The sequence below is a fragment of the Xenopus tropicalis genome, chromosome 8, assembly GCF_000004195.4.
Source record: "Xenopus tropicalis strain Nigerian chromosome 8, UCB_Xtro_10.0, whole genome shotgun sequence".
NCBI classification, from domain to species: Eukaryota; Metazoa; Chordata; class Amphibia; order Anura; family Pipidae; genus Xenopus; species Xenopus tropicalis.
In genome coordinates, this window is record NC_030684.2 from 50807385 (window position 1) to 50833842 (window position 26458).

General features: G+C 37.6%; 1 protein-coding gene across 3 annotated transcripts in view; it reads right to left on the reverse strand.

The window, feature by feature from the left end:
- The window catches only part of col4a6 (collagen, type IV, alpha 6), a 141572-nt gene that overhangs the window by 78906 nt on the left and 36208 nt on the right, over positions 1 to 26458 (reverse strand). For all 3 annotated transcript variants that reach the window (XM_031892001.1, XM_031892000.1, XM_012968993.3), the window contains exon 4: positions 18252 to 18335. In XM_031892001.1, the coding sequence (XP_031747861.1) occupies positions 18252 to 18335 (84 nt within the window). The remainder of the gene's footprint in view (positions 1 to 18251; positions 18336 to 26458) is intronic.

Genomic DNA, 26458 nt, shown 5'->3' on the forward strand with positions numbered 1-26458 from the left:
ATAGGAAAGGTAGCCACTGTTATATTATTAATTAAACAAACAATTCTTATTTTAGTAACATAATAAGTTAGGTTGAAAAAAGACATACATCCATCAAGTTCAACCATAATGGCTATATATAACCTGCCTACCTGCTAGTTAATCCAGAGGAAGGAAAAAAAATACATCTGAAGCCTCTCTAATTTGCCACAGAGGAGGAAATAATTCCTTCTTTCCTCTTATAGGACTAGTTGTCTTTTTCTCTGTAAAGCAAGAGCACCAGTTCAGTTTAGTGCTGGTGATTGTTGCTTGAAAATGCAGAGTGCCATGTTTTTTAGAAAAAGCACTGGGGCATTCAGGTGTTAAGAAAGAGGAGGGACATAAAAAAAAGAAATTATCACCTGATGCTCAAGATTTCAATGTATGCTGCACATACATGCAAATGTTTACATTTTGGTGGAATTTATAAAGAAAAGTTATTCTACAGAAACCTAAAAATGTAAATGTATACAGAGTAAAGGAAGAAGGAAGATTACCGTGTCAAGTTAAAGGAATTCGGTCATGATGTTTATGGTATAGTTTTCATTACTATATTATACTGTTCACATTGCAAAAAATTAATTCTACCATTTAAAATTTTATTTTTGAACCAATATTTTTTAGTTATAATATTGATTTGAAGGCAGCCATCACAGTGCATTGTGCTTGATTCTAAGTTTTCAGAAGGAGCCAGTGCTACACATTAGAACTGCTATTAGATAGGTTATTGTTTCTTCTACTCCATGTAACTATAGGAGTCATGAGCTGGACTTGGATTTTTACTATTGAGCTATTCTCATATCTAACTAGGTGGGGAATACAAGCATTTTTAGCAATACAAGTGTTAGGTGGCTGTAGGGTTGCCACCTCTCCTGTCCGGGAACTCCAGGCCAGGAGGTGGGACATGATGTCACTGAGCGGAGCAGTGATGTCACAGAGGTGGTCCACATCATTACAGGGATGGGGCTATGATGTGGCGATCTGCAATAGGCCAATCACCACGTCAATTTCTGAGAATCATGTCCAATTTGGAAAACCGGACAGGCAGTTTTGACCAGACACGTGGCAACCCTAGGTGGCTGCTATCTTCCTATTGTTCTGATGATTGGCAAGCCACAAGGCCATGGGAACCTGTGAAAAAATATGGCTAGCCCCACGTCACATTTGAAAATTAAATATAAAAAAATCTGTTTGCTCTTTTGAAAAATGGATTTCAATGCAAGCTTCTGTTGGAGGAGCGATATTAACTGATGCATATTGAAAAAAAAAACCAAACAACATGTTTTTCCATGACAGAATCCCTTTGAAGGAACAGTAGCACCAAAAAATTAAAGTGTATGAAAGTAATTACAGTATACTGTACCGTTGCCCTTCACTGGTACAATTGGTGTGGTGTGGTTTCCCTCAGAAACACTACTATAGTACAGGTATGGGGCCTGTTATCCAGAATGCTCTGGACCTGGGGTTTTCCGGATAAGGGATCAGTTAGGTCAGAGTTTGCGCAAGCCAAGCAGAAAATTTTACTGGCCAAGTGTTATGCTGGTCTGTGGACTGCAACCAATAGCTATATGTAATTCAAACATTGGTCTGAGAGGCATGGGGATCAGATACAGTTGGTTCAGCCTTGACAATTGGATTTTATATGATTGTATTGTTTCAATAAGAAGTTAGATGGATACTATGTCAATACAAGCATGTGAATATCTCAGATTTCAGCTCACCCCTTTTATAGTGTTGTTTTTCAGAATTCAGAACTAGTAGAAAATGTTCGAGCATTACCTGCTACTTGTTTTCTTGGAGCAGATTGTGCTTGCATTCACTTTCTCTGCAGTCCTTATTGCTTTCTCTTTGTAAGCTTATCTTATATTTGGTATAAACAAATAAAATGCCAAGGCATGTTGCCCTGTGGCTCTACATAGTTAACAGGGAAGAAAAAGCATTTCTACTAAGCACTCTGTTCTATGTAGCTACACTCAGGCCAAAGCTGTGCCAGTTAGTGCAGCCACATGGAACTGCGGATGAGAGCAGATCCCCTTCTCTCCACCTGCCTACAAAACGCAGATGGAGAGAAGCGGACTATACACCAGGCGTGACTTTGGCCAAAAGCTCATATCACACTGGGAGGCACATGGAGGTTTTTTAGAGAGAAACTACTCCAGTATGCATATCCCTGCACCTGGCCTGATGCAATGGCTCCGGGTGCAGGCACAACAATAAGCTTTTTTGAGGCATACGGGCAGATTCTTGGCCTGCTTGTGACAAGAGCCTAAAGGCTAAGGAGGAAATAGAATTAAGTTATTACCCACTTATTGGATCAGCAGAAAAATGTTGTTAATTCCATAGCATAGACATGTCTCTCTCTTGATTCAAGCAGGCAACCTTTACAGATAGAGGACCAAATCCATTACTGCTTATGTTTTTTTTTTTTTTGGCTGTGGGAACAACTTTTAAAAAACTGTGTATGCAGGGGGGTGCATAAGAATAAGTCCAAAATAATATGTTATGGCATTGCTGTATTTTACATCTCCCTGGGTAACAGATCCTATACTAATAATGTATACATTTTGAACTTTAGGCACTTATTTGTGCATGTGTCCATTTAAAATTATGAACTGGACCTGTAATCACTGTGGTATCTCTGGGTGGGTGATATAAAAAGCAGTCCATAGCAGCAGTTAAAAATACACAGGCATGAGCTGGGCCTAAATTTCTGTCTGTGAACCCCCCCCCCCCCCCCCCCCCATTTATAAATAAAGCAGCCCTATTTAGAGCATCAAGAGGAAGAAACACTGTAAAGGTCCAGATTCATTATCTAGCTTGCATAGTCAGCCAATGAGATCTTTGCCTGCAGATGGTAGCATTCACTGCCATAATAATGCATAACAGGAGACATACATAGCTTTCAACAGCTCTACTAAAGTCAGTGTTATCAGATTTTTTTTTTTAAAGAAACTTGATACTTGTTTGAAATAATGTCAGTATCGCCTAGCTGTAAATCTGTAGTATTGCTGTCAATGAAACTTGCAGTACCCCATAGAATCCTATCACCAATCAGCACTGATCAGTCTTTTACAAGTACAAAATTTAAAGCAAATCGCTCATTGGTATGAGATTAACATTTAAAAAAACTGTAGCCCTTGTAATAAATCATGATTATGATTTTGAGGATGTTATGGAAGACAGCAGTGGTTTATTGCTGCTGTATGTTAAACAGTTCATCCAGTTGTAATAATGAGTTTGCCAGGCTCCATGAACAAACAACTCACTCTGTGTGTGTATTTAGCTGAGGCTTAGGAAGCCTAGGCCTCTTATGATATTCTACACTAGTCATCTAATCAGCAGTCTGGTGCAAAACAAATACCAAAAATCAAAATACCAAAATTAAAAAAGAAAAATATTCCGAAGAGGATGTACCCACTGGAGGGCAACTAATTTAACATGATCAAAAAGTAGGGTAAGGATAAAAATGAAAAGATGACTGCTTCTCTGTGTTTTCTTTTGGCTATAAGTCCCTCATGAACATTCTTAAAACAAAACACAAAAAAGTGCCTTTGTAGCTGTTTATGGATGACTACAATTTGATGTGTTTACTTTCCCTTAATTTGAGCCAGGCAGTAATGAACAGAACAAATGGGCAAAGCAGATTCTTTGGGGAGGGGAAGTTTTTCACAGGTCAACTTTAGGGAGGCAAATTTTCTAGTAATTTCTACTAGTTTTATTCACTCAAAGGCCCTTTTGCAAGTTATGGTTGTCCTAAAAAGGACTTTGGTGGTTAAAATGCTGCCTGTTCAATGCCATGTGAGCTCCGTGCTAAGAAAAGAAATAGGCCATTTACCAACAGTGCTTACATTTGCACCAGGGCAGTAACCCACAGAAATCAATAACTGATTACATTGTTTTTTTTTCAGGTGATCTAATTAGCAATGTTGCTTTCCAGGTCTAAATATGCCTGGTGTTTTCAGTATTGATAAATGAACCATAATATGCATTTTATTAGGAGGGTGCTTGCTCAAAAAAGCCTCTTCAAATTATTTTCACTTCATGTTTGTTCACCTTTGAAAAACTGGTAAAAGGGAATTATGTATGATTGTCAGCCTAGGTGACCTTCTGGAAATATGCATGGTCTATCTCCGCTACCTGCCTGGGCTTGAATTCTGTGTATTTTGAAACCTGCACGGAAGGGTAAATCAAATATGAGAATAGAAAATATTTTCTATGGAATGTCAAAAAGTTAAATTTTTCTTTAGTGTTTGTCTTTCCCAAAGCAATGGGATTTCTATGAAGTAAATGAATGCCTATTGCCACAGTCTACAAACAAAATAAAAAAAAGATTATATTATATATTCTGAAGAGTTACGGCGGTACCAATTCTAAAGGGTACAGAACAGGACATCTTTACCCAAGATCACAAATTACTGTAAACTAGAATCAGTCTAGACTCCAAAATGTTGGGTGGAAATCACCCCAATTCACACAAACATCTATATGCCCTACCTAAATAAATAGGGAACTGTTTTATTAAATTGCACCCCTATTGGTATTATTGGCAGGCAATGTACTGGGCACAGCACATAAGGGGTCCCTTTTATCTTACTGTGTACAATGATTAACCCCAGAAACACAACATAAAAGCTGTCTAAAACAAATGGCCAATTTATCAACGTGTGTGTTTTATTTTAAATTGCATGATCGCTGGATTTGAAGCCATTATTTTTAAATGTTTACATCTCCTCCTAGCCTTCCTTCTGTACAGGCAAACAATTGATTTCTGGTTTTGGAGTCGGGCAAGGAGGAGATATGGATTGTCAGATCGCCGTATCACTGTATTTGAAATGACAGGATGCAAGTTTTACAAGGTATTTTCTAATAAAACATTCAGAATAATAAATGCTGATAGGGCAATTATTGGAGCTGGGTAGAATAGATTTTTTACTTAAAAAAAAATTATTGTTACTATTCCTTTAACAGGAGCATGTTGGTGTAATATAAATAAAACTTTCATTTTCAGTGAGGGTTGTTGGAAGGGTTGCAAATCAAGATCATTGATTCATTTATAATTCAGCCCTGATGTGCTTTTCTATCCAAATGATAGCAATGCTCAGTCTATAAGATTCTGAACTAAATAAAGCATGTTTTAGATACCTAGCACAATTTGCCGAAGAGTAAGTTAGTGCCAATCTAATTAATAAAGTTTAGATTAATTAAAGGATTCTTACAAATGTTGCCTCCTCTAAGCCAATAAATCCCAAGCTCAGTCACCTCTGTGCCTGTGTGCTTTAAGTATTTACATAAACCCTTGGGTGCCAGTGGGTTCACCGGCCTTGCTGGCAAGTTATGGAATTATTTCTGCTACAGAAGTCAGAAATTCTCTCTTGTTCACATAACTCAGTTACTGTTGTAAACACTGATCCTAAGACTGCCCTACTTCTTGGCTAATGCAAGCTGCTTAGTAAGTAACTCTTATTCCTGCACTAGGCTGAATACAAACAATTATTCCTTTTGCCATTTGAGAAATCTGCATATTGGGAGAAGGCTGGCACCGGCTGACGATACTAAATAGCTAAGAAAACCTACTATACTCTTCTTATTCAAGTTTCATTTTGGAAACTTCTAAATGCATAAGGAAAAGGCACACTCTAAGAGAACTGAGGATAATTAGAATTTTATTTTTATGGCACAGACCTAAATGTTGTCTCACTTCCTCAACAGCTTGTCACTTATCATTCCTAGCAGGCAGATTTAAATATCTAAAGCACTGACTGAAGCTTTGTATAGGTACCCTTTCAAGTTTCCAAGTGTTTATCTGTATTGACTGGGACCTGAAATACACATGGATAGCTGATAAGAAAGACAGATAGATAATAGAAATACCTATTAATCTAATTATTATAAATCTTAAAGTGATCTAGATATATTTAGGTCTTTGAGGGGCCTTCACATGGCATGTGAACTTACATACTTTGGCCAAAGTGTGGTACTAACACCTTTATCTAACAACGTTTTTTGTAAAAATTATTTCTAAAGGCAACCCATGTGCTGGCAAATTTTCTCTTTCTTTTTGCATACAAATAATGTCTTTTTATCATTCTAACACCTGGTCAACTACAGAATATGGGTTAGGCCGGGCACTAGCAAAATAGTACTTCTAGCAGCTGGTCAACACCACAGCGTGGGCTAGACTGAGCACTGCCAATTTCTTTCTGTGTTTTGTGTATAATTAGGTCTTTGTGTAGTCTTTTGTTCCAAGTATTAAAAGTATTTTTAGAATTTTGCTGCCTGAAGTCTGTCCAGTCAGTTGAGTGTAAATCCCTTAGTTTATAGAATTAGAGGCCCTTGTCCCTAAACCACACAGCTAATTATCAAATGTGTGACAAAGCGACAAGACAATATGGGGAAGATTTATCCAAATGTGAGTTTAGAGCTTAATACATAAAAACTCAGCCACTTTCTATTTTTTCTTTCTATTTTTTACCCATTGATAAATATGCTGCTAAAAATCCCATAGGAATGAATAGAACATGGGTTAGTTTATATGTATTGAGCTCTAGACTCACATTTTGATAAATCTGCCCCTATGTGTGCCTTTGCCTTTAAGCAGTGACAGATCCTCTACAAGTAATCCTCTACAAGTAATAAATATGTCTTTAGAAACAGTAAACCAGTAATTATTAGACATGGCGGGTCATTTATAAAAACTGGACAAATGTGGCTCTGGCCAGTAACCCATGACAATCAGCTGTTTGCTTTTATTGTTCTACTTGCAGTTAGCTGAAACCTCATCATAAATTGTTTGCTATGGGTAACTGCCCAGGTGCTAATTTGCCCAGTGGTTATAAATAAGCCCCCATGGTTTTAGATATGTTCTAAATAGGAAAATAACTGCAATTAATGTTGGTGACACTGATCTGTTTTGGCCAGGTCTTCAAACCAGCAGATCTTTCTCTGATTTGGCCACCCAACTGTTGGGCAAATTGGTTTGATGTTATTTTCTGCCTGCAACCCATTATGAGATCAAGCAGGTGCCCATGTAGTGCAGTCACTGGCTAGATGATTCTCCCACCTGCCACAACTGATACCTGAATGACTCCTATCATATATTTGCAAAGGGGGAAGACGTTTGGTGTTCAGAAAAGACTGGCATACAATATCTTCCTTGATTGCACACCTTAACAAGCATCAATGAAGCCACTACCACACAACAATACAGGTAAATGCTTGTCATTTAAGGGCTCTGGCACACGGGGAGATTAGTCGCCCGCGACAAATCTCCCTGTTCGTGGGCGACTAATCTCCCCGAATTGCCATCCCACCGGCGAAAATGTAAGTCGCCGATGGGATGGCACACGCTGCGCAGGCGATTTCGGCAAATCGCAAAAAAAGGCTTGCGAGGCAACTTCGGCGATTTGCCAAAATCGCCTGCGCAGCGTGGCATACAGGCACCTGCTGCTGCTAACTGAAAAATGCAACTATTGATTCTGGAGAACTAGGGTTCCAACAGCAAGATCTCAGATCAGATACAGAAATCTTTATAGATGTTTTATATGTGTATATGAAATTCTGTTGAACACTTCTGCCTGCGTCCAGATTTAAAGGAGAAAAAAAGGCAAAAGGTGCCAAAATGTTAGGCACACCCAAGTGACTTTAATCGCCTACCTTTTACCCCGGGCTGGTGCCCCTGCTCAGAGAGAACAGCACCAGCCCGGGGTAACAGCGATCGCTTCCTCCTTCCTGGTTCTCTGCGGCGCGCATGTGCAGTAGAGTGAAAAGCCGAACTTTAACAGAAAAGTCAGCTTTTTACTCTACTGCGCATGCGCCGACCGCTGGCATTTTCGGAAAGGGAAGCAGGAAGGAGGAAGCACTTGCTACAGGTACCCCGGGCTGGTGCTGTTTTCTCTGTACAGGGGCACCAGCCCGGGGTACGACGTAAGCGATTAAAGTCACTTGGGGGTGCCTAACATTTTGGCACCCCCAAGTGATTTTGCCTTTCCTTCTCCTTTAATAATGTTTCATATTTTCTTTCTTCCAGGTTACTGTGCTTCAGTGCTGTCAAGAATTTCTGGAGGGCTTGGACTGGGTTCCTGTGTTAAATGAAACCTATTTGATTTTTGGTAAGTAAGTGGTTGAATTAGTTGTAACCTGTAGCCATGAGGTTGGTTAATATTTTAACATCTTGGTTTAAGAAGAAGATGGGCTTATAGGAACCTTGGTCTGTTGGTTCTCTACCTTCCTTAGGAAGGATGATGATCCATGCTACATTTACTTAGTCATTTTGTTGCTGAGCACCAGAATTGAGTACTAAAATGTGGTTACACTGCACTTGCAGTGGTAAATCAGCTTTGATATTTTGCTTGCTTTGCTGTTAGGTACCAGTTAAATATGTTACACCTCCATTATACAGATACAGATTATTACCTACAAAATTCTGTAAGTGTACTTAAATTACCTCTTTTAAAAACAAGAACCATTTGTGATCAGAGCTGGCAATGAAATGGTTATATTTTCTTAGATCAACATTGTATATTAAATATCTAAGGCCCTTCGTTAACAAGATAAGGCTTGTGATGATCCCCTAAAGAGATTAAAACAAGCTTGAGAAATGAAATTTATTCGCAGATACAGGTCATAGCTTGACACAGACAGGCTCAAAAAGCCGATATAAACTGTGATCAGTGCACTTCATTCAGATAGAAAGGTTCTATTTACATATCTTTAATGCCTATTGTAGTATTTAATGCTACAAACCTTCACCTTTAATCAAGTGTCAAGAAAATCCCTTATGTCATGTGGAAGGCTGCTTTTTGAGGGTGGGTGGGGATCCTTTAAAAGAAAATATGTACACTATGTACTCTTGTCATATGAAGGAGGAATTAACTACAAACACTGGCAACATCTGGGATGGTTACTGCACCCAAACTTAACTGTCTATAAGGCCAGGTCTGGACTTGGATTCAAAATAGGCCCTGGCATTTCAATAACACAGAGGCCCAAACTGACTGGCAAATTACAGCTGTCCCTTTGGCATTTGCCAGAAACCACAGATTTCCAATATAAGAAAGTAATTAAATGGACGATAACAGTTTGTAATTGAACCTTTAATATACCCCTAAGCATGCAGGGAGGTAGCAGCAACAGTCCTGGGCTGGCAGTGATTTTCAATTTGATCATAAGAAAGGCAACTAAAATTCCTGCATGTCTTCAGGAAGGAAAAAAAGTGCCTAATCTTGTCTTCATCCTAAATAAAACAGGAAGATTCTGCCTACATTATTAAAGTGAGTGAAGTCATGTTATCTGTCTGTTTTAGCCTTAGGTGTAGTCAAAGCACATAACTAAAGGGTATTTTATTTATGTCACTGATACAATTCTTAATAAGAAATCCTAATATGAAATTGTAGATTTGTGATATAACATATGTTTAACGTACCATTAATAAAAGCATGGGTGTGCCCGCACAGATGAGTGTAAAGGGGCGTAACAATGTTAAAATAATAACGCTTGGGGCAAGTTTATGACATCACTAAGCAGAGGGCTGAACTGTGTGAGGCATCTGCAGCATAATTCCAAATACTAATCATTGTGTGAGTTATCTGTGCTGAAATCTATCTGGCCAATAGTTGTCATGTGATAGTTCATGCACAAGTGTTAACTGTTACAGAATAGCGCATGTACATTAATGATAAATCATATACAGAAGTGATAACTCATGCACACAACTGAAACTGAAGTGATAGCTCATGTGCAAAGGTGATATCTCATTTATATGCCCCATAGTCATACGCATAAATGCTAACTGATGTACAGAACTGTTTTACAGAATAAATAACTCATACACAGAATGAATAACAATATACCATATACTCCTCTGAATAGCTCTATCGGCAGCGTGTCAGTGGCCAAAAGTGTCATACAAGAAAAATAAAGGGTAACAAAAGGTGAAAAGTTTAGTGACCCATAGCAATCAATCAGCATTTAGCATTAACCAATCAGCTGTTTGCAAACAAACATGTAATTGACTGCTGTTGGTAACTAGACCAGTGCAAACTTTTTTGCACTTGATATGCATCCAAAAGACTGATGAAACTGAGCCCACCAAGAGTTAAGGTGGCCACACACTTGGCGATTTTAGATCTTGGTCGCACGAAAGATCGTACAATCTGCCACTAACCGTTCAGGACTGAAACGGCAGATAAGGAGGTAGAAACAATAGGATTTCTTCCTCCTTCTGCCGATTCAGCCCTGACGGCAGATTTTGCTCAGGCGCCTTCTATGGCGCCCGATCAAAATCTTTTAACCGGCCCGATCGGTGAGTCGACCGATATCAGCAGCATCCTGCGATATCGGTCGACTCACCGACTTGCCATACATGCACAGAATATCGTACGAAACGAGGTTTCGTACGATATTATCGGTGCGTGTATGGCCAGCTTTAGAAATAAGGCCACATTCTTTACAATTATGTGATTTTAGGTCACATGACTAAGGAAATTGCAGATTTTTTTCTGAGCGCTACACACTCAAATCCCCCCTTCTTGACCTAATTTTATCTGCAAATTATGATTCAGTTCAGGATTCACTCAAATACTTTGTGAAAGATTTGGGATTAGTCCGAATCCCCAAAAAAAGTTGATTGGTGCAACCCTTTATTAAATACTGTATTTGTATGTGTGCATAAATATATATATATATACATACATAATCAAGTGAAAGTGGCTAATAGCAGTTTATAGGAAAGAAAGAAAAAGAAAGAAAGAAGGTCAAAAATATTTCAGTCCCTTTTTCCTGGCCCCTTGTCTGATTTTGAAGTATTCATCTGTCAAAATAATGACAAGTATGAAAGATGTTAGAATGCAGAAAATAGCCCAAAATGCAGTGACCCCTCCAGAGAACCTTTTACAGAACAAATGTAATGTTCCAGCTGTTGATGTAAGCCGCTCCAGCATTGTCTGGCCTCATAACTGCTTGGTCAAACCGCAGGACAGCCAGGTGTTTTTGCACAAACAATGCAGCGTGCTCCTATCTCAAAGGAAACTCTAATTAGAACAAAATGGACTGTTGTAGAAAACATTATTAGTTTGTGTGTCTGTAACCTAAGCAAACAAAAGTGTTTTATTTCAGTTGTGTAATAAATTGGTGAAAGGTCTTTCTAGTTTTAAATTGTAATCATCTCTCTGTTCATTCTCTGCTTCATCAGATCAAAAGAGTAAATGTAAGAACAAACGTGAAAAGTACATATTGTTTATAAAAGCTTGGCAAATGCAATCTAGTTGTAATGACAGTTACCAAGCCTTTTAGATTTAACTATTTTTTTCCCACGCTGGAACAAAAATAAGTGTCTGCATACTTTCTCATCACATGCAATATGCATCCTAGAGTCGGGCGGGTAATAGTGCTTAGTGCTGGTGCACTTCCAACAGAACACAAAGGTGTTCAGATGCTCAAAGCAGGCACATTCTAAAAAACTGACACAGGTACTGAATTTGATAAGTGTCAATTGGTTAAAATACAGGGAAAATGGGGAAAAATCTAATTGCTGAGAATCCTTCAGAATTCCCTAGTTCAATATCACATAAATTAGCTGGTTAATACAGAGTCATCATTATGGGGGTACAGATGGGAGTGCAGTTAGGGGCATCATATCAACTTCTCTGGGTTTCTCATGAGATACCTGGTTTTGGAGCCTACCCCAACACACTAGTCATGATACACAATGCCTGTATTTTTGTAAATTCTCCCTCTGAAACCATGTGTGCAGTGAGCAGTTTGTAAAGCAAGTTCCGGTTTGTAAATGTATACAGGTAAAGTGAGGGCATTAGCAATGGCGCTATTAGCCATGCCCCTTGTGCTCCATGCGCAGGAAGATCTCCTGGGTAAGTTCTCCTCCAGGTTGACATCTCTGACTGGCAAAGGTCTGATCTGGTCCATAAGGTGGTGGGGATGTGGACAAGTGGGTGGGGTCTAGTGGATTGTAGATTTTTTGGGTGTAATGGAGTGCCACAGCCAGACATTACATTTAGTTGCCCATTTTTTTTCATTGACTGAAGCTAGCAATACAAATACAGATCTGGTTGTTTTAGACTGCACAGTGTGAGTGCAGATTTATTAAAGATCCAAATATTGAATTAAAAAGGATTCCAGCTGTTTGCCGCATTTTAGGATTTTAGGACTCATATAAACCTCACACAAAATGCATACACGGATTAACAATTTGCATAATTATTTCCCACGCCTATTATATACAAAAACTCTCCAGGAATGATCAGTTTAAACTAATATCTTAGGCTGCTGTGACTAACAGAAAGATAAATACATAGGATGACATATAAGACTGATAAACATACAGAAGACAGAAGAAAGATCTGATGTCAGACTAAGTTTAAATTGACATTTACTAATATATGTTTTCGTACGTGAAATATGAACCCTTTCTTTCTAAAGCCACTTTAATTTGTCTTTACCATCTTCTCTGTTTTTATATGAAAAGAATGATGCACAGACAGGTCCTGCCATGACGCCATCCGGAAGCTTCTATCTGCTTATCGCTTTCCTGATCATGTCTGAAATGTTTCCTAGCTACATCCACATAAACTGCAATGTAGAAGACCACCCAGCAGTTTAAAGGGTTGCTTATGTTAACCTTTGAAATGCATAGTTTAGCGAAAATTAAAACATGTACTACTTTAGCTGTTAGGCACAACTGCATACATTTATTAGAATCCACCAGAGTGGATCATCTACTTATGGCATATTAAATAAATGCACATGAGAATATGAAATATGGGTGTAATGGACACAAGGCCATGTATTAAACCACAGTGAAAACCCCAGTTATGATATTAGGGACTTGAAATCCCTCTGCTTTCCAGTTAAACATATACTGGCTACTATGCAAAGAAGAGGGACTTCCCAGAATCAATCTTTTTAACATGAAATAAGGTATGGGCAGGGTTTATACAACTTTGCCAGCCTTTGGGGTGGGGAAATGGTCAGAGCCGCAGACTATCATTGCTTCCACTCAGTCTGCTGATGAATAATGTTTCATTCTCACTTTAAATCAGCAACTTTTATTGGGCAGAAATCAACTTGTATGTGATAGTCATTACTTTTTTAAGTATCTTTAAAACTTTAAACTTGATTATTTGTATTTGTGTGTGTTTCACCCACAGCAGTGAAAATGTATCACGGCAACAAAATGTCCTGTGTGCTATTAGCCAATTAACATAGACAGGGGGCTAAATGCCAGACAGAAACAGGAAAGGAGAGGCACAGAATAGAAAGATAAGGAAATATAAAAATATGTAATCAGTTTCAGATCAAAGATGCCAGTTGAAGAAGCACAAAGTGTAGAATTGATGTAGACACCTTTTAACCTAGGGCCAAAGGAGCTGATGCGGCCCTTAATTTGACCGGAAGATCAAACCTGCCCAAACAAGATCTGGCTGATTTTCAGCCAGATTTTGGTCGGGTAAAACTGTCAGAGAGCGCCATACATGGGCAGATAAGCTGCCCAATTGCTTTGAAAATTGCTTTGAATCAGCAGCTTAAATCTACCCTGTGTCTAACCTTAGGGTGAAGACATACTGAGCTACAAGTAGCAGCTACTTTTTCACGGCTACTAAACTCCAGAAAATACCTTGTCACAGACAACACTGAGAATTGCCTCTTCTAAAACACACATAGAGACAATTGTCAGTTAATGGTGATCAGCTTTGTTTATTTCAGTAGCCATGACAAGTAGCTGATACTAGTAGCTCTGTGTGTCTTCACCCTTAGACTACTAGTTACTTTTTAGGAAACCTACCATTTCCTGCCTATTAAATTCTATTTAGATTTTCTCAAGTAAGGTAGGATGATGCAAGCTTCCACTTCAGTAGAAATGCAAAAATGCAGAGTTGTGTAATTCTATACATATAGACTATAATGTTGGTTTAATATAAAGAAAATCAAAGATATATTTGGTGGAGAAAAAAGGTTTTAGTTTGATTTTCTAAGTTTCCTAAAGTCTTCTAATGAATAAAAATTAAATTTATTCTGCTCTAAAGATGATAAAAGCATTTTACATTTTACTGTTTAGGGCCTAACATTTAGAAGTGAGGAGAATGATCTTAGTAAAGAAAGGTGCATGAAAACACTGCAGAATAGTTGGCTAGAAAAGAAACACAAGAATTACTTTTTATTAATAAATCTTGGCCGAGTGACTGGAAGAACATGGTTCAGTGCACTTGAAGCACATGGCTGACAAGGTGCTTAGTAGCTTTCAAAGTATATGTTCTGGTGAGACTGACAGTTTAGTGAAAGGATATATTATTTATGCATCCCTCCAGTTCATTCTTTTTCAAGCCTTTGCCTAGAGTAAAGTAGTCACTGTTCTACAGCTACTTTATTTCCCCAAACGTGTAATAACTTCTGAAAGGTACGACCATATACTTTACTGCACTCCAGCGTCACGTGTTGCAATCTGTTAGAAAGTAACCAACAATTTCCCTCTTATAATAATAATGGGAATGTGGATAATTGGTGGTTAGTCTTTTCCCCAATCAAATATGGACTTTGGTAAAATAAAAACAAATTCCTTTCATTTTTTTTCTAAAGAAAGAGCTTTGGCCAGTGCAGGGCCACTCGTTTATATCATATTAAGAGGTTTTCAAAGGCATGTATCACCACAGTATGCTGAGCATGATCAGGGATTGATTTTGCTGCCTAGGAATCTGAGTCAGTTTTGCAGAAAATAACAGGAGTACTAGGGAAAAAGGTCTGTCTAACTTTCTATAGGGTTAATTCACTAAAGGTTGGTATTTGGAGCGCTATTTATAGCATGCGTTAAAAATTTTATTGCGTCTAATTTTTCGCGTCTTAACGCACAATACACTAAAAGTATATTTGCGTTAATTTAGACGCGATGCTGTTTGCGTTATTTAAGTCGTGAAGACTATTTTCATGCAGTATTCAACGCAATGCGCGCTAATTAACGCAGCACGCTACTTGTTGCACGTGCGCTACTTATCGCGTGCACGCCATATTAGCCATACACACGTTCGTAAAACTACTTTTTTTAAAATGACCATTTCCCTGCAAACTGGAGGCTGCATCACTCTAGGGCTAACACATACTTGAATAAATCACACTGCAAAGTCCATATTGTGTTGCCAAAAGCTCATGAACTGTACTTTTCTATAATTACTGCCTGTGGTTAACGCATGCGGTTGCACGCTAATTAACGCACGCGATATTCGACTTGCATTCGGCATGCGATAATACTTTTATCGCAAAAAAGCATGCGATATGCGTTATCGCACTTTAGTGAATCAACCCTTATGTGTATCTGTAAAGGTGGGCATACACGTTAAGATCTGCTTGTTTGGCGAGGTCGCGAAGCGAGCGGATCTTCTCACGATATCCCCACCTACAGGTGGGCAATATCAGGTGAATTTAGGCTAATTCAGTCGTTTGGCCCTGGGGCCAAACAATCGAACTAGAACACCGGTAATAGGCACAGTCGGTTCGGGAACTGCATCAACGAGCCGATGCAGTCTCCAATCCAACTAAATTTTTTGACCTGCTCGATCGATATCTTCCCGATTTCAGTCCAGATGTCGGTCGGGCAGGCCCGTCGTTTGTGCCCATACACGGGCCGATAGGCTGCCGAATCAGTCTAAGTTACCAATATCAGCAGCTACAATTGGCCCCTGTATGGCCACCTTAAGTCTCTCGATCTTTTATCAGAATTATCTTCCATTGAAAAGACAATAAATATTATTAATGCAGTTTGCAATTAACAGCAACTAAATTAGATTGCTCTGTCCCACTGAGGTTTGTACAGAATGCTTTGAATAAAGAAAGAAATGGAAATTCCCACTAATATGTCCAAAGTCTTATTTAGCACAGACAGAGAATAAGCCTTTATCTGAGTTTTGCTTCATGCCATTATTAGCCCTAAACTGCACTACAAACCAAATCATAGCCGATCAATGCTAAGCCCACCCTATTCACATATTTCTATCTATATATATAGAGAGAGTTTAAATTAGTAAAATCCTCACCACCTTTTCATACAAAAACTGAAACTGTCCCACAAAAGCCAAGACAGCTGTCAGGAATTATATAACTCTTTGTATCTGTAAATAAATATATATATATATATACACACACAAATTATAACTGTTATATAATTCAGAGGTCATCTTAGTGTTTAGATTAGAAAAGACCCTGAAACTATACCACAGGATACAACTGTATATACGTGTAAATATGCATATAGATTAGAACAGTTATACAATTTTCTGACCAATGCTCCAATCATCTCAGTGTTAGTATGAAAACAAATCCTAGGACCTTTTCATAAAGAACCTTGAACTCTGCCTCAAAAGCCAGGACAGCTGTCAGGAAATATATATTTGTGTGCATATGTAAAATATATACACATTATAATAGTTATACAAGGGTAAAATCAACTTTTTGCTTAGATTAGAAAAAGTCTCACCAACTGCTGAAAACAAATTGGCATTGCCCTTTAAAATTCAGCTGGTGGAAATTACTTAAGTCATGTAACAATGTACAACCTAGGTGGGAAGGGCTTCAAAACTTGGTTGATGATGAGCAATTGCTATGGCAGGTAAGCCCCTCTGGCGTTTGAGATGACCACATGTTCCCCTAATGCAAATAGACACAATGATACTATCAGTTTCCTAGGTCTGGACATTATACACTGCCACTCAGCAGATACATATGACACTCAGCAATCTTTTGCTAACCAGTGCTATCTGCTATAACCAATACTATGCATCCTGAACACTTTATCATACAAACCATTGAACACATCAGTTAGCAGATGGACACGACATTCAGCAGAATGTTAACAGTAATGGAGGGTCCACATAACTAAATAATGTTACAAGACAATTACTGTATTAAGTAGGTATCACTTCACTAAAAAATATGCCAGCTATGGCCTAAACAAGGAGGTAGTGTCTTTTCTACAGAACCCTGGAGAAAAGTTCCTCTTCTAAAAGATAGCAATAATGAGTTATATTAGGAATAAATAGATAGGCACAACTATAAGTGGCATTTCATTAGTTATCATGGAGAGATGAAATGCTGAATTTAAGAGTAGATGTGAAATGCCAGGGATAGAGGGTTAGCATATGCAGGAGGCTGTGCTCAAACAAGTGGACTTCGTTTTATCCCAGATGAAGAAGAAAATTTTGTTCTCATGTGCTGTACAAACAAGCCAGAATATTTGAGGCAATTCAACAAAAGCAATGCCCTCAGTTTTTAGTGCAATGTCAACAGATCTGACGCCAGTTCAAACAAGCATGCCAATGGCTGACATTATGATAAGGCAGCTATGTAAATCCTCCCACTGCCCACATTATGGACAGCAGCTGTGTGAGCTTTCGTTTTAATACAAGTTATCTTTGTCATTGTGGGCCAATAGCATCGGCTATAAAAACAATAGAAAAAGCATGATAAAATAATAAGTGGAATCCTCAGTGACAACAAAAAGCAACTCGGATTGTACAATGAAAAGATACTGCCCACTATATAAGCCCATACACAAAGTGGCAGATTTATCAAAGTGTGAAATTAGAGCTCACCACAGTAAAATTCACTCACAATCTATTCATTCCTATGGAATTTTTATAAGTGTTAGAATTCGTTAATTTTTAGAAGTGCTAGAATGTAGTTAATTACTGACCTAAAATGAAAAAGAGTTTTGTCTTTGGTTGTGAAAGGTATTTTACATTTCAGGTTGGAGAAATGCAGAACAGAGATGTAAATAATTTAAAAAATCTAAATGTAAGGTCCATGTAAAAAAAAAAACTGCATCTTACAGTCAAGCAATTAGGACTTATCATTAACATTTATACATTTGTTTATGAAAGTATAACCTGTTGATAACAACAGCTAATAGATTCAACCCTTCACTGAGTACATGTGTTCTGTTCGGTCATGTTATATAAATCAAAAGGATTTATTGCTGTGCTAAACCAAAAGACAGCGTGAGCTTAATATGCAATATTCAGCAGCATGAACATTACTTAGAGACTGACATACGTCAAAGTTTCACAGGCCTCCTGTTAAGTCAGTATAGCTCATAGCTACACAGCTGTTCCTTGTCCCTTGCACAGATGTATGATGTTATTGGACTTGTGTTTCTCCAGATGTGCTTTGTGAAAAAAACTGAGATAAGACATAGATGCAAGAGTTTTTAGCCAACTTGGAGAAGAACATGGACTTACCCGAGCTCCTTTTTCTGGAAAACATTTGCAGCCCCCACTACAATCTCGTCCGGCACATGGCCCCTGATAGAACTTTTTTCCTCCCTGCAAATAGAAAAACATAGATATGAGATCACCAATGGCTCCAGCAACTTTGCATAGATAGATTACCAACTACATTAATAACTGTTCCCGGCATTCTGATAGTGAAGACCCAGACTGTAATCACCTCTGACAAATGTTAGTAACATGATATCTAATGATCTACAGGCAGAGCACATCACTCTGATTTGAAACTATGTGGTGGGATACAAGGAATATTCCCTCCTACTTTATGTATACCGTAGATTTACCAAAAGTCATATTCTACTCAAGCAAGAATAAAATAAAAATGAACATCCTGAGGCTATATTCATGTATATATCTATCCTTGTATCCCTGAGAGTACCCCAGTAAGAAATGAATGCTTATGTGAAAGTGCAATAGACAGATTTGGACAATTTATTCCATATCACAAGACCAGAGGGAATTCTCTGCTATGGTATGTTACTTGCAGAAATATTGATCACTAATAACACACAAAAAAATGCAATTATTTACATATTTGTGAAAAGACCCTGGCAGACTTTTTATTTATAGGGATTAAACCAAAAGTATCTTAGCAGTTGGACTTTATTTTTGTGTTTTTTACTTCTGTATACCATTATATTTTCCCTCAAACTACTATTTAACTATGAGTCCCAATACAAGGATCTTCATGACTACTTCCCCAATCTGACCAAACCCAACCTGAAGCCACAATGGTCTCCGTTATTTCATCCCGAACATGCTGATCTGTGTGTCCCACAAGTTTTGGAACAACCCACACTTGCTATTATGTACGGTAACCTTTCTACATAAATGCAACTGAATGAGCTCACGTCAAAAAGGGGACTATATTTTGCTTTTAGTTTTGTTCATCCCAGTCTATGTCAAAGGAATCAGACATCTGAGATTCCACTTATAGAGGATTTAAAGTCTCAGACATATTTCCACTGCGAACAACCCTATGTCATGAATATCTCCGAACAACAAACTATGTCATAAATTTCATTAAAACTGGCTTTAGCTTCTCCTCTTAGTGTATTTCATACAAAAGAAATCCTAGCTTTAAAAATGCTGTAATCTTATTTTAAGGGATTTTAGGGATGTCCATACTGCTGTGGACAGATATTGACAAATATGATTTTGCTCTTGTCTTGTCTTGCTAATTCTGTACCTCTAGGCAGCAAAAGATACAAGATTACTATCCAGGATCTGGATGACATACATTCTTGTATATTCCTTTAGGGAAACAGGCCAATGCGTTCCTCACCAACAGGATTTTTAAACCTGCCAGATAGATATCTACCTGACACTTAGCCAGATATCAGTCAGGCAGGCCCTAAGTTTGGCCAATAATCAAAAACATGGTCTGGAGAGACCAAGCAGGCAGCAAGTACTGGTCTATGTATGGCCATCTTAAGTAAGTAAGGTAAGGTTCTAAATTGTTGGGTACAAGTATAAATTTACCAAGCCGCAAGGCACTTTCTGATGGCAGTAGGGTAAATAGTCTCTGAACTTCATAGAATACATATGTCCCATTTGACAACCACTGTACACTGCACATCGGACCTTCTAGGCCCTCTACAATTCTGGGACACTTGAAATGTCTGTTGCTATTTTCATGAACTTGTCTTGTCTTGCTAGGTTTAATCCGAAGGATGGGATTATCATTAGTATGGTTATGTCAGGCAGGCTGCATTCCTGCAGTGGAGAAAGAAGGCACCCTAAACCATGCAAAAACAATCTGCAATTAGTTTTGAGCAGCCTACCACAAGTTACAAAATAAATGCAAATATCTAATTGCTATAGGTAACGGCACTTGTGCACTTTAAATGTGTATTGAGACATTTCTTTGCATGCTTTCTCTGCTAAGAGTCACTGACAAGACCCAGTCAGCTACACTGACATGTAAATGGTACAGCTGACACTCACATGAAGCCGCTGCTTTATTGCAGCAAAAGGTTACACTATTGGTGACTTTTCTTGAAATTAATCTCTGTGAGAAAGTTGTCCTTTGTGACCTGGTAAGGAAACATGAGCAAATCTGGCTATTTATACATTTATTCATATGCAATTGTGCCCCAAAGCTTTGCTTTTATGCCAACAAGTTGTTGAGTGCTTGGAAATTCTGTATGCACATACATAATTCAATACTTGCAGAGGCCCATTCAACCCTCAGTTTTTAAAAAAGTGTCCAAAAAAGTTAATTCATGCACATAACCGTTAAAAGATGAGGAGTATTTTGAACAAAGTTCACTCTGTCAAAATATAATATCCATGTGCTATGTAACTCCCATCTCATGTTATGACATCTACATAAACAATGTAAAATGGCAGGAAAAACCAGGGGGAGGCAAAGAGAATGAAAACTATGAGTCCCAATACAAGGATCTTCATGACTACTTCCCCAATCTAGAAACTGCCCCAAAGAAGAAAGAAAAACACATTTATAAATTGTTTCACTGCAGATATTCACTTTTAAATATTTGTAATGAGGACAAATATTTTATAGCAGGCTTAATGAAAAAAAAGGATACATTGATAAATTAATAAATAAATGCCAGAGAATGCTATGTGATAAATTATGTCCTTCTTGGCTTGTTCAGGCCTGACCTAAAAAGTATATTCTTTTAGTTCAAGGGAAGATATGGATATGTACAGTAACCTAAATAACACTGCCAGGAGCACAATTTCCTGTAAGACATTTAGAGAAAATTGTCCAACTGGTTATTTCACTTAAGCGTACATCAGCTCAGTAAAATATATTGGAAAAGAAATGGAAAAAAATGATGTACCAATGATTTTTCTATGTCCTTAATGTTGAGACAACTGTAAGCCCAGTCTGCCTATTCTGACATTACAAAACCCTTCAGGGGGCAAGGAATACTCAAATTAGTAGGTCATAGGACAGCTGTGGGATCCAGGCTAAACTATTGTCATAGAAATCAATCTGTCTTCTCCTGCAAAAGAAAAGTCCTGGGATTTTACAGACTTTTGATTAAAGGACAACCAGTAGACAGTGGTGTCTATCAGAGACTGCCACAGAGAAAGATGCTGTGTGTCATGTAACTCATCCTTTGGGTTTAAAAACAGTTCTCTTCTCTGCAAGGAATGAAATACCCATTTATGAAACCCCCAGACCACAGGCCACCCCTTGTTTGAAAGGCTACCTATGGATAAGACATACAAAGTACACCTTGCCTGTTTTAGTGGCATTTACTAAAAACTCTTCAGAGTTGGCTCTTTAAGCATAACTTGTGTAAGATGGGGGCTCCAGTGGGATAATCCAGTAGAAAGAAGTTAATAGATCTGACTATGTAGATATTATTGCCTGCTCTACAATACCAAAACACAGATGTCACATTTCAAAAGAGGCATGTAAAATGGAGCAAACTTTGTTTGTCCACTAGCCTAGCATGTTGATAATGCTAGGCTAGTGGAGGTGCGTTCCTACTATAGCCTGCAGTACATTTATAGAATTATTCCAGCCCATGATCTAGGGAAGCTGTTTAATCTCCACATGCCCAACTCAGTATTGTGAAGGGGTAAGTATTACTGAGGAAGAGGTGGCTTAGGACCAGATTATGTACAAAATATCACTGTGCTATTGCATTATGAGTTCCTATTACCATAAGGAAGATGTCAGTATCACTATAAATAGAAAATTACTATACCTTTTTTAATGAAAAATAAGACTTGAGTGTAACATCTATTGTTACTATGTACTATGTACTGCAAAGTGAGTAATGTAATATATATACCAAGGTTTGTTCTTTTATACACAAAGTTCATTAAAATAGAAAGTAGAATGTAATTTGTGCTATTCTTTCAGCCATTGCATAATCTAGGTGACTTTAAAGAGCCCAAGGAAGAATAATGCAGCTTCAATTTGAAATTATATTTTATAGGGAAGGGTGGTACTTGCACTGAGAAATTGTAAAAAAAATAAATAAATCAACAAAAGACAGGGTACCACCATAGGGATTGCAGTGCTCCTAACTGGGATTTTGTACCAGGCATGTAAGTATGAATTAGATTTACGCTAATTTACTCTTACTCAGGTATTTGATGGCAAACACTGTAAATACTTTATCTATATGTGTTCCCAGTTGTCTGCTGTTAACTGGGAATAGTGAATGTGGCAAGAACCATGAAAACTTTCTTAAGGTATATTTTAGAAAAATGCACAAATATTTATATATTTAGTAAACTGAAGCTAGGGTCTTAAATTTTGTTTTACCTAAACAAGTAGCAGATGTTAAGAAGATTGTCCAGGAACACGGTCTGGCAAATGAATCTAATACGTCATCATCTGAAACACGCTACTATTTTGCCTAAGGCTAAACATTCTTATGGTGCTACAGCTATTGCTCACATTTTTAAACCAAATTCAGAGCTAATACTTTTTCGAGACAGAAGAGGCGATTAGCACATTACTTGCAAGTGTAATAACTATGTCAGTATACAAAGGGACTACTGTTATGTCATTTCTATAACTAATCTAGAAGTGCAAGAAACAGTGGGATTTCTCACAGGCATTAGGGCAGTTGCACAGAACTTGATCTTCATTCAGACCACCTCACTATATACTTGGTTAATGGCCTTGTTGGCACAACCCTTATGGTTTTAAGAATTTGTCTTTGTTACTGTCATTTATTTGGGTTATTATGAGACAATTCAGGGGTTATATAAATGAATTCAAATATCTGCTTAGCCACTGTGAAATGTAGAACTAGGGGGAATGGCATTTTATCTGTTTATTTTAAGACTGACTAACTGTGACCAAATGTCACTTTTATGAAATCCTTTCTTTTACATAAAAAGTCATTAAAATAATTGGTACCTCCTTTGTAAATGTAATACGAATTCATGACTTTATTTAAGATACAATCAGTAAATAAGGATATTAAATAAAGCTGTCCAATAAGCCAGCCTCAGGGTGGTTCTATTGCCTGTGAATGAAAGATCACCAAGAGAGAGGAAAGAAACTGACACCTCTTGGCTCAGAAACAAACATCACAAGTGGAAGCAACTAAACCCAGACTTCCAAAGCCTGTTTACAAGAGAATTGCTTTATCTGCTAGTTCAAATTAATGGAGACATTACTGACAAGCAATATCAAAAGTTCAAAGGAGATGTATTCATATTAAGGGGCTGATGTACTAACCCACGAATCAGAATCCGAATTGGAAAAATTCCGATTGGAAAACGATCATTTTGCGACTTTTTCGTATTTTTTGCAATTTTTTCGTCGCCGTTACGACTTTTCGTAAATTGTTGCGACTTTTTTATAACCATTACGACTTGCGCGAATTGTCGCGACTCAATGGCACTCTGCAGCTCCAACCTGGCCCAAGAAAAGTTACGATACTGAAGTTTGAATGAATCCGAAACTTTCGTACTAGGCGCGAAGGCTACGAAAAAGTCGTGACAATTTGCGAAACAGTCGTAATGCCTACGAAAAAGTTGCGACAATTTACGAAAAAATCGCAAAATACTGATCATTACGAAAAAAATGCATTTGGACGCCTTCGGACCGTTCGTGGATTAGTAAATCAGCCCCTATGTGTTCTACATGTTTATGGTCACTGGATTTCACATCAGAAAGTTGATGTAATCTACAAAGCACCAGTAATATTTGTTTCCAAATAATCAATGGCATTTTGGGAAATACAAGCCATTCACTCGATACTCATGAACAATTCTATATCAGTCTGGCTGCAGCTTTTAGTTCAGATCTATGGATTAAATATGCATACATATTTGGTCAGAAGTATTGATCTTTAGACTCTCAGCCTGCCTTGGCTGTTGGTGGTGTCTTGGAGTGCTTACCACGCAATATATAGGGGTGAGCCTGCAGGCTAGACATCAGTTCTAACAATTACACTTTCCATTGAGCAGTTAAACTATCCTGTTTACTTTAATCACTGTTATGAACACAACATAAATCTATATGTGCATGTGTTGTATATAATACACACGCACACAGAGGTAGAGTTGTCCGGCACAGCAGTTTTAACAGGGACCTTAGACTAGAGGAGGAGGTCTGTTGTGTAGTTTCAGTTTATCAGAGCTGTGCTATTTATGAATGTGCATCTAAGCAACTGTTCAGCTATATTAGATTTCATGCTTGGAATGGGCCAGAGGAAGTGTAGAACAATACTCCACCCTTTCGAAATTAGTGTTTTAAAGTTTAGGCAATGTTAAAAAAAAACATTTTTTTATCAATGCTATTTTGTAATTGTACCCTGGTACACTTTATAAGATTTAGAAGTTGTACATAATGTAATCATTGACCATAGCCACTTTAATTCTGGTGCTTTATTGACAAGTCTATATTAGTCCTTGCAAATCATATACACAGACATACTTTTCACAGCTCTACTTGCCAGAAATGCTCCACTTAAAAAACATGGTCACTAAAAGAGCTCAGGGCAGGTGGAAATAAAAAGTTGCTTAGAATAGGTCCTTCTATAATATATTTAAATGTAACTACTCCTTCAGGTTTCCTACATACATGGAAGAATAAGAAGGGATGCAGAAGACTGTTTTATAAAATTAAATGGTTTAAAATGTGATAAAACAATTACAAGGTACTGTTTTATTGCTACAGAAAAAAAGGAAATCAGTTTTAAAATTCTATATTATTTGATTAAAATGGAGTCTATGGGAGATGGGCTTTCTGTAATTTGGAGCTTTCTGGATAATGGGTTTCCGGATAAGGGGTCCCATACCTGTACTGCATAATTTTGTGTTCTGTGTTAAATGCTTTTATGCGTGATTAGTGGACAGCAGTTCTTGTTATCTAGCTATGGTACATACCAGCAAACAAATATAGGTTACTTTGGAGCACTGTACTACTTACATTTATTTAGTGCCTAATCAACTGTACAGTTATGCAATACATTAATCGGAAACCCGTTATCCAGAAAACTCCAAATTATAAGAAGCCCATTTCCCATAGACTCCATTATAAACAAATAATTTAAAATTTTACAATTGATTTCCTTTTTCTCTGTAATAATAAATCAGTACCTAACTAAAATATAATTGTTCTTTATTGGGGACAAAACACTCAAATTGGGTTTAATTAATGTTTAAAAGATTTTTTTTAGCAGGCTTAAGGTATGGAGATCCAAAACACGGAAAGATCCCTTATCTGGAAAACCCCAGGTCCTGAGCATTTTGGATAATAGGTCCCACACCTTTACTAGCACAGCATAGGTATAGGGAGTCAGTAAAAGATGATCCATTTGCCAGATCTACCAATGACCAATGCACCAATGCTGTTTAGAGGATGAAAGAATGTTCTTTTGGTTAGTCCTGAAGTAAAGTTAGCATGTCATATTCATACAAAATGCTCACAGTTTGCAAGGTTTTTCCATGCAAAGCACAATGTCTGGGTTTATAATTTCCTGTGATGTTTCTAAAATTATCTATGTATCAGTTTTATAAAATGTTTTAAGCTGTGCAATGCATTTGCTGAGAGAAACCTTAGTGAACCTTAAAGATTCAAGTAGCAACAATCCTCACACCCATTACATTCAAGACCCTTTTCTTCCCCCCCTCTCTTCACAGTCTATATATTTGTCATCACCCTACCACTAAGCATGATGGCTACTACCTCAGGGACAAATGAACGCATGGAATGGAAATACATTCCATTCCTTAAGATTTCTGTGCAGACATGTACATGATTATCCAATAATTTTACTCAGCTTAACCTTATCAAATAGACAGCAAAGAAAAACAAATGGTACTAATATTTTAGGAATTCCATGCACACAAAATACAGAAGTGTTTTACAATAGCATTAATCTACGGATCATATACTTGGCCAAACAAACCCACAATGTTCATGTCATCCATGTGAACACATGCACAAGATAAAACCTGCATAAAAGCATTCATGTAAATAACTGCAAATATTGATTTAGGCTTTACCAGAAATTACATCTCAAAACACTTCACAGCTGTATGACAATTTTGTCTATTTTTTCTTTACAAATACCTGCTGATTTATGGAGTATATGTAGCATCTGAGATATAAGGCATTTACTTTATTTAGAATATAGAATAAACTACAATGGAAGAAGGTGTTCTGCTGTCCTGATTTTATAGAACCACCAGCAAAAATGCTGATA